At 43.5% G+C, this 10,131-nt stretch overlaps 1 protein-coding gene across 1 annotated transcript in view; it reads left to right on the top strand.

Annotated features, from left to right (window-relative positions):
- SHOX (short stature homeobox) overlaps positions 1-2,540 on the top strand; it is a 7,941-nt gene extending 5,401 nt beyond the window's left edge. The window contains exons 3-5 of the mRNA XM_021385177.1: positions 1,410-1,467; positions 1,548-1,636; positions 2,266-2,540. Of these exons, the coding sequence (XP_021240852.1) occupies positions 1,410-1,467; positions 1,548-1,636; positions 2,266-2,511 (393 nt within the window). The 3' untranslated portion in view covers positions 2,512-2,540. The remainder of the gene's footprint in view (positions 1-1,409; positions 1,468-1,547; positions 1,637-2,265) is intronic.

Genomic DNA, 10,131 nt, shown 5'->3' with positions numbered 1-10,131 from the left:
GGGGGGGGAACACACGCAAGGAGATTTCCTGCCAGGATTTACAACTGTAAAAAACGCATTATTGTCGCGACCGTGCGGTGACACTTCGCGTTCTTGTATGAAACCTCGGTAAAAAAGGAGCAGCGCTGGGCGTTGCTGAGATTTGCGCGTCTGCGGGGCGAGCGCAACCCCGTGCCCTGTGCGGAGCGGGGATCGCTCGGTCGGGGCGGGGAGCGCTGCGCGGCGGCGGCACCGGGTGCGGGAAGGAGAACGGAATAAGGAATGGGAACGGGAGAGGGCAGAGCCCCTCCGCCCGCCCGCCCGCCCTCCCCGCGCCTCTCTAGGTTGGAGAAATGGTGCTGGAAAGGAGAGAGGGCCGATTCCTGCTTAAGAAAATCACTGAGGTACCCGAGGTAATTAATGCCTTTGGAAGCCTTTCTTTGCACTAATTACTCCGTTGTAAATGACCATCATTAAGGCAATTGAAGAAAGCTTGGAGGCAAAATTTGATGTAGGAAGTGCAGTTAGTATTAATTAACCGCATGATCTCTTGGCAAGTGCGGAGAACATCAGAGGTTGGAGGTGTTTACTTAGCGACAAGATGTTATCAGCGGTGAAAGTCAATGTTTGTCCACAATTGGTAGATTTTGTGAGAGGATGGGGCTCTGCGGAGCGTTCTGCTCTGTCCCTCTGACGGTGCCAATGGGGAGAGCCGCCACCCCGAGCCCCTCGGAGGGGCACGGTGATGGGCGAAGGGATGGGCATCGGGATTCCCCCCGACAGGAGGCTGCTTGGAGGCAGGGAGGACTGCTTGCTTACGGGCGTCTCTCGGTCAGGGCACAGCACTGCTGTGTACCCCAGACTGGAGACGTTGTTGTGTCAGCTCAGGAGTCCACAGTAGCGCGTCTTGTTTCCTCCCCACGTTTGGGAGTGACTCGGCCCTTTGTTCACGCTCTGTGTCTCGCTTGTCCTCGGAGGTCCTCGGTCTTCCCAGCCCGTCGCTCAGGTGGGCTTTGGCTGCTGCGGACTGCTGAGGTGTGATGGGGAAGGCAGCCGGGCCGCAGGGGGTCACGGCCAGCGCGTGCCAGCGCGGGGCCCCGCTGCAGCCGGGTGGCAGGGGGACAGCAACGAGGCACTCGCTACAAGCGGCGGCTGCCGGTTCCCCACGATGCGGGTGGGCTTCCGGGCTCAGCTCCTGGTGGGACACCCCCCAAAAAAGCTAGGTACCCCCCGGGCCCTCCACAGCGCGCCGAGAGGCTCGGGGCCGGGCTCTGCCCCCGGGGACGGAGCTGAGCGGAGCTGCGCGGAGCTGCGCTGAGCCTCTCCCTCCGGCCCCAGCACCGCAGCTAATCCGCTTTCTTAGCAGCTGCCTCGTCTACCCCCAATTTCTTTTGTTTGTTTGTTTGTTTGTTTGCATTTTCTTTTTGCAGGTCTGGTTCCAGAACAGGAGAGCCAAGTGCCGAAAGCAGGAGAACCAGATGCACAAAGGTGGGCAGGGGCCGGCCGGGGGAACACTGGGGGGCGTGCAGGGTCCCTTCGACGCTCACCGGCCCCGTCTGTGCCCGCAGGTGTGATCCTGGGCACCGCCAGCCACTTAGACGCCTGCAGAGTGGCCCCGTACGTCAACATGGGAGCCCTGAGGATGCCTTTCCAACAGGTAGCAGCCCCGCGCTTACTCCCTGTCCCCCGACCCCTCGCCACGCTCCCAAGCCCCGTGTGTGGGGGGGTGGCACGTATGACACACGCATCTCAGCGCACAAACCCCCGTCCCCCCTCCCTCCCTCCCCGCAGGAGCCGAGCGCTTCCCCTATTTCGCTCAATGGATGGCGAATCGATTCTTCGGGCCCGGTGGGACCCACGGCCACCTCCTGCTTCTCGCAGGCACGTGGGGCTGACAGATTAATTGTATTGATTTTGAAAAGACATATTTGGAGCCAAATAATTAAATACATAAATAAACTACTTCTCACCCCTTCCTCCCCCGCCCCGCCCCCACGCACACTTATATACCCCTCCGCGGAGCTGAAAGCGCTCGGCCAGCGCCTCGTGTTCGCGCACGTCGAAGGGCTCCAAGGCAATCACCGTCCTAAAGCGTGGGGGGCGCGAGGTACATAGGGGCGTCCCTGAGAAAAGAGAGAAAAAAAGGTCCAACTCGGCTTTCAGCACTGGGGTTAACTCGGCTGGGGGGGGGGGGGGGGGTTGGGGGCACGCATAGATACATATACATGCATACACACACACACACACACACACGCGGTGCTGACGCGGTGTCTCCGTGCCGCCCAGGTCCAGGCGCAGCTGCAGCTGGAGGGCGTGGCCCACGCGCACCCGCACCTGCACCCGCACCTGGCGGCCCACGCTCCCTACCTGATGTTCCCACCGCCGCCCTTCGGGTTGCCCATCGCCTCCCTGGCGGAGTCCGCCTCCGCCGCCGCCGTGGTGGCCGCCGCCGCCAAGAGCAACAGCAAGAACTCCAGCATCGCCGACCTGCGGCTGAAGGCCCGCAAGCACGCCGAGGCCCTGGGGCTCTGACACGCTCCGGCCGCCCGGCCCCACGCCGCTCCTCCCGGCTGCCCGCGGTCCGGAGCGCCGCGCCGCAGCCCCGCTCCAGTCAGCAGCGCCTCGGCCGCGGGGAGAGCTGCGCTGAGGGCCGCCCTGCCGCCCGCTCTCCGGTTTTCCGGTTTTCTTTTCTTTCTTTCTTTTTTTTTTGTTTTCCTTTCCTTCGTTTTTATTTTTGATGTCTTCCCCCCCACCCCTAACCCCACTCTCCAGCTCTTCCCGGCAGCCCCGTCCCGCCGCTTTCCCAGAGAGGACTCTCGCGGCCCCGCGTCCTGCTCCGGCCACGCACCGCCCGCCCCCGGCACCCCACGCAACCCAGAGACTCCGCGGAGGAGAAAGTAGGTGGGAGGAGAGGCAGACAGACAGACAGACAGAGAGGGGGACAGAGGAAAATGGGAGAGGAAATCGTCTCTGAGTCACGTTAAGCCGTGAACGTGGGGGACGCTTCGGATTTTTGGAGCCTGGCAAAAGTTGATTGCTCCGTCAGCATCCCGTCACCTGCTGCTGTCCCGTCAGTTTTGCTACCTTGTGCATGTGTCTAACTAAACACGTTTGGAAGATCAGAAGTATATTAGAACAAAACAAAACAGATAATAATAATAATAAATAATAAATCCTTGGGGCTGGTCTCCATTAAAGATGACATTTCTTTGTTGCCAACAGTATTATTTCACTGCCATGAATCTCTTCCATCACTGAGGAGCTGCTGCTGCAGAACTGGTTTGAATTTAGATGTGGAATTTCGGATTTGAGGCAAGGCAGTTTTTTCTTTTCTTTCCTATTAAAAAAAAAACAAACAAGCAGCAATAAAAAAGATGTGCATCTCAAATGGCTATGTCCTTTGAAAGGAAAAAACAACAACAACAAAAAGCAAACAAAAAAGCAGAGAGAGACTAGAATTTACCAATCCTTAATGATAACCTAGAAGATGGGAACAATAGGAAACGCACCTGTTTTGTCAGAGTTACCTGAACTCAAAGAGATGTGTTGTGCCATAGGAACAGGTCATTTTTTCTAACTTTTTCTTTTTTTTCCGAAGGTCTGGATCGTTTAATTGGAATCTTGCTGTTTTACAGGATGTAGAAAGAATGACTTACACGATAAAGATGGACATATGGTTTTAAGGCATAATACTGATGCAGCGTTAATTTTAGAGAAATGCAATTAAGTGCAGTAAAGTGCAATACTGTAAATATTATAGATTAAAAAGAAATAGCCGTACTTATTCTGTTAATAACCGATTCTGCAAGAACCATAACTTAAGCCCTTTATGCTCAGACTGGTGCATTGCAGCTCCTTGCCAAAATGACGGTCTGAGTCTCCTATGAATGGATAAAGTTATATGTATCGCATTTGCGAAAAGGTAGATGCCATGATTTCTAGTCAAGTTAATGTGCCATATTTCTGGGAAGTAAGCTGAAAAGTCTGTATGATGTTTTTGCAATCATTCTTAAGTAAAGAAAAAAAGCAAACCCACAGAAGTGTTTTGTAGAGGTGGACAAGTTCAATATTTGGCCATTTAAAAAATTTGCCTGTGATTTAGATACCAAACCTTGAGCTAACGCTTAAACAAACTAGCTAATATAAATCCAGAAACGATGGAGAGTACGAAAATCCTTTAAATTATATTACCAAAGCATCTGGGTTTACTGGCCTCCTCTCTCCCTTTCTTCCACATTTCTACTTTTTATGCTATTTGCTTCTTGTCAGTTTATTACATCTCTTTTTTTTCCTTTTTTTCTTTTTTTTGATGGGGAGGGGAGAGTAAGGTACAAATACTGGTCTTGTCTACATCTAACAAGATAGCTATTTGTTGCTGTTGTTATCAAGGCCTGCATTGATGAATGGTTATCCTCTCAACAGTACTGTTATTAAGCCTGCTTTTTAGGTCTCGTTTAGCAATCCATTACTAGTTTGGGCTTTTGCTGATATTTATCAAATCCAAATATTACTGTAGGATGGAAGAAAACCCATGCTGTAGATAAATTTTAGACACTTGTCTTTTTTTTTTCTCCTTCAAGTTTTGATATTTTCTAGCAAGCGAAATTTCTGAAATGTCAAGTTTGTGCCACTTCCCTTCAATTTATTATGTGAGAAGTAGTCATACTTTGGATTAGCCGGAGCTGAGAAATGTTACCTGCCTTTTCTACCTCTGTGAAAGCCCAGTACCTTTTTAAAACAAGACCAATATATTAAGATAGCGTTACTTGTTGCTGAGAAATATGGACAAAAATCTCAGGCAATTAACATTTTCTTATTGAAAGAAAACATTTCCTAGAAAGAAAAACATTATTCATGATTATATATGAGTTTCTGGCTAAAAAGAGAAATATTCAGAGTGGTTCCAGCATTTCTAACGTGCACATATTTAAAATAAAGCTTACTATAGAGAAGTTTTAGGCTATAACAACCAACTTGTTATACTGGATACCCACAGCCACTGAAGGAGAATTTGATGCAAAGTGCTGAAGACCAAAAACTTTCAATTTGGTGAACTAACTCTTATCTCTACCTGTGATTTAATTATTTCCCTTTCAGTCCTCTTTTGAGAGTTTATGAGGGACTTACATGTTTTTATTTTCAGTCCTGTGCTGGACTTTCACAAAGGAGTGATTTTTCATCCCTAAACAATTCCACAGAATAAACTCATTTGAAGCAATAGGATCGGGATCTGAATTTTTCTTGGGCATTTTCTAAGTGAGGCTGTCCAATGCTACCAATCTCACAATGTTACAGGATGCGTGTGCTGTATGCATTGCTCACACATTGGCAAGAATGACTGTTCCACTTTTGCTATTTTATTGTAAGTACCTACACAGCAGAAATTTGGAGGTATCGTAGATCCACCTGGGTTAAGAGGCAGGATGTTGATGAGAATCTACCAAGGCACTTTGTGCCACTCTTGCATTTCATTTAATGTAAAATGAAGTGAAAAGGGTGCACTGTAGCCAAAACCCGTTTCTGATTTCCTTATTTCTAGAACAGGTCAGTTGCATCAGTGGTAGTATAAAAACTTTGCTTTGGATGACCTCTTCTTGTCATCCATATGTCACTGGGAAGAAACGAGAAGTCCAACCAGGGCTACCATGTACAGGACTGTACTTTTCATTAAATGTAAATCACTGTGGCTCCATTTATCATGTGGAGCTCCAGTGATCCATACAAGATTAGAATATGAAGTGTCTGCTCCATCTCTGTTAACACATGGTCTTTTCTTTGCGTTTCTTTAACTATTTTTCTTGAGGAGGTTGAAGAAAAGATTGCCAAGGTCCTGAGGTGCTCATTAGAAGTATTATAACTGTATTAGATTTGCAGGCATGCCAAGTTTCATTTATTGTCTGTCATCATCCAGAGTGATCTTTGTGTTATCGTTCATTGAGAAGTGTAAGATTTCCAAGATCATCAAAACAGCAGGCACTGGGCAGAATTCTCTTGGAGACCTTCATTTAGCGTGTATGGATTGCTAAAGAATGTTCCTTAAAAGTTTGGTCTGGTACTTTGGGAAATAACTTGAATGGTTGCCAAATGAATAATTTTGTTTATAAACAAATCTATAAATAAGACTTTTTGCATTACGTGGGCCTCTTTATAAGGAAAAAAAATAGCCTCTGATATTTTGGAACTATCTAATAAGCTTAAGTACTTCATCCATTTGTATCAAAATAGCAAGCTGACTCCATGGTTCATTTTTATTGACTTGGAAATGTGTGAAAAAATTTATACTGGATTTTTTTTTTTTTTGCTTAGTAGAGTCATATAGATGTAGTGACATTTTGGTTAATATCATAATATTTAGCATTTATATAATGTTTATTTGCAAAGCACTGTATAAATGTTTATTATTTAATCCTCTCCCATTATGAAGTAGGTAAGAATTATTATCCCCATTGTTGTAGAAATTAAGGCATATAAATCAAGATCCAGGTTCCATCCCCCAGTAGACAGCACTGCGTGCTTTTGTTTTTGTAGTGCAGCAGCATCTGGATCATACTCTGACAAGAAACTTGTGGTGTTAGACACCTTTCAATTCAGTAACTAGCAGAGGCCCAGCTCCAAGAAATTTGAACTCCATACCTGGCATTGTCAGAAGTCTTAAAGGGAACATCAAACATGATTCAGAGTGGCAGCATGTGCTTGTGTGCTGTCTCCACAGAACACGAAGATGCTGCCTGATCTGCTGACCTTGTATGTCAATGGGATTTTTGTTTATGACTCAGTGGGGTCAAGTTGTGGCGGTGCTAAGACTAGAACTGAAAATCTGAGTTCCCAACAGCATGCACAGATTGCTAGAAACCCCCACATTTCCGACTTCCCCCACAATATATTTTTCACACAGACCAAGTGTGCTGATGTCAATTCTTTGCATGCTTTATCTGCTATGTCTTTTAGTCTGATGTTTGCTATAAAATAATGATAAGACAGATTCTGGATTGGCATAACATTGACACATTGAGACTGTTGACTCAAATACAACAGACATGTAGTCCTACAGAAATCCAGATCCTCAAGGGAAACACAGGTTCTGACATTTTTTTTGTGTGTATGACAAAAAATGTGTGTTTTCTTTTCTTTTAAATGTGCTAAGCAAAACAAATTATTTTGTTTCTGTCTTTTTTTTTTTCCTTTTTCTTTCTTTTTTTTCTTTACAGGTAATTTTTCTTTTTTGGACACATTCTTACTTTGGAGATGGCAGGCTTTTTTCTCCCTTCATTTTGAGGAAAATTTTCAAAGTATGGAAAAAGAAAATTACATGTCTTTCTTAGAAATGTGTTTATTTTTGTAATATATCTAACAATACAGGTGCATCCTTCCACTTACTAATGGTGCTCTATAAAGTGCACACAACTGATGTGGTTGGATTTTTTTTTTTTTTTTTATTCTTGTTTAAGAAGGTTCATTGAAGTGCCCCTCTGCCCATCTGTAAGCAGCCTACCAACCCCATTACGGCTTTTTTTTTTTTTTTTTTTTTCCCTTCATGTGGCAGAATTCCCATGGTTAGCAAGTTTCAAAACAACCATGGTTATCATGGCAAGTGCTTCTCATTCAGTCACTTGAAAACCTCTACCGGTTGCAGTAAGATGCTGTAGACCTGGAGAAGGCCTGGTATTAGAAACAATGAAAAGAAACGCAGTGTGCCACAGAGTGTGATCTCCTTAGGAGAAGAATAGAGCCTTCTGCTTTTTGTAAGATTACGCCTCTAAGTCACATCTCTTTAAAAGGTGCACCGTGGGTCCTATTGATGTAACCCAGTGGCTATTACTATATTGGTTATTTTTGTTCATTGGCCTTTCTAGTTAGATAAGTGAAAGGCCGTAGGCTTGGGTGTTTGAGGCATTCTTCAAAAGGGGTATGACACCAGATATCCCTCAAATTTTATTTGTCTGTTAGACAGATTTATTGCTAACAGCTGGTGCCTAATTTTAGTAAATCAGCCTAGAAACTTTTTGATTTCTAACAAACAATTGAAACTTGATGCAGTTCATACACCTTATGTCAAAAATTGATATTTAACTAAAATCAGTTGAGGAATGTAGAAAATATCAGATTTTGAAGCTGAAGATATTTATTGAAAGGCAATACTTTCATGAATCTAGGCTTATGGTATGTATTAATTACATTAAAGACAGGCAAATATCTCTGTTTCTTTGTATTAATGTATGTGGATGTTTTATTTATTGTTTTGTTTAAAAATTTCTAAATGTGTATTATTTTAATTATGTTGAGTGTAAATTTGACAATGCTTTGCCTTTATTTTTATATTTTTAAAACCTGTTGCTTTTTCAAAACTATGAGCAGCCAGTACTATTTGCGGTGCCATTGCATTCTTTTCGTTATGTACACATAGTGTGTCTGAGTTTACAGACATTTCAGGGATTGCTAAAGTGAAAGAAAAAAAATCTCCAAAACCAACTTGTCTTACAGATTTGTACCCCTCTGCTATTGTGGAAAAGAAAAACAAGTGAACAAACAAACAACGTTTTTATTTTTTTATTTTTTATTTTTTAGGTTTCGGTTATGCCAGCATGCTCCTACATGAATTCACCAAACATGTTGAGTTCCAGTTTGAAAGTGTATTATGTTGAATTACATGATATGAATGTACATCTTGTAAAAGTGAGATATGAATAAACTTATAAATATTTGTAATCATGTGTTAAAGAATACCCAAAACAACTACTACCAAAGGGACTATAATTAATAAGGCATTTTCCCTTGTTAAAACAAAGCTTTTCCTTCTGTATTTAACACTTTTTTTTTTTTAATATCTTACCCATTTTTCTCATTGCAAGAATGAATGCAATGCGTCTTACTCTGTAGTTGCTCTGCTTACAAATCTCTCACTGGCTTCTGTGTTAGTTTTAGAAGGCAAGGCGTAGCTTAGAGATGACTAATCAGGAGCTACTCTTGCACTCCGAGTACTTTTTTTTTTTTTTTTAAGATTGCTGATTTTTTCTTAGCATCAAGAGAAATAAAGGATTCTGCATACTGGACCATTCTATGGGTTGTATTTGATGGTTCTGTCAGCTGACTGCTCAAATCAAGAGGAGAGGCAGTAGATCAGGTAGTTATATGTCAAGCTATTAAGGAATTTTTCCATGTCCCTGCTTGTCATTTTGCTAGATGTAATTTTCTCCTATAGTTTTGTTCTTTCCAATAGCAAACTGGTATTTTGATGTTGAAAAGGATTCCTGAATCCCCTTGTTTCCATGTACATATTGTTTCATTCACACCAAAGGAAACTGGGTCAAGTAGAAATCTTTCTGTTAGGTTGCTGCCTGTAAACCAGGTTCTAGACTTCAAAACTAGTGAAAAGAGTTAGTGTTGACTTGCTTTGTTTGATGTATGTTGCATTTAAAATTCATCAGTCTTGCATGATGGGCAGCTCCATGTCACAGCCCTTCCCCCAGATCCTCCTGGCATGTCTTGACTGGAGCTGACTGTATAAACTTAAGTTGGAACATGTACCTAGATTTTCTATCTTTGTATTTGCTGCAAGTATTTGCATCTATTGGAGGATCTGACCTGGAACATAGCTGGAAAGCAATTGGTACAGTACTCCCACATCATGATTATTGTTTCTCTCTAAGCCAACACCACAAACTGACATCCTGTTTTTCCTGTCAGTAGCTATGTAAGAGACAGGCTATTATAAGAAAATTAATCCTTCCTTTCTCTCTTTTAAATATACATGGGCAGTAAGAGCTTGTCTGTAGCGTGTACAGTAAGAGCAATCAGAAAAAAAATATAAAGAGATAGCAGAGTGTGCCGAAAGATTAGCTTCACCAGAAGACTAATAGCAATCTATAAATAAATGTTTTAACTTATTTTTTTTATCTACTCATATTCAGTTCAGATGTTGAAAAATAGCTTCTTTTCACAAAAGAATGCTTTCCAATGGCTGCTTGTTCAACTGCTTTCTGATTTTGTTGACAGTTTTGAGTGAGGTTTCCCCTGTCTTTTCTTTGGGCATGAGAATTTATTTCTAACTAAACAACAACTCACAACAAAAGCAAACTAAAACGACATAAAAAAACCCCACATCACTGACCCTATTGCCATCAGCATTTTTTGGCTACTATATCTAGTTCTCTC

The sequence above is a fragment of the Numida meleagris genome, chromosome 1 (assembly GCF_002078875.1).
Source record: "Numida meleagris isolate 19003 breed g44 Domestic line chromosome 1, NumMel1.0, whole genome shotgun sequence".
NCBI lineage: Eukaryota > Metazoa > Chordata > Aves > Galliformes > Numididae > Numida > Numida meleagris.
This window is presented reverse-complemented; position numbering and strand designations above follow the sequence as displayed.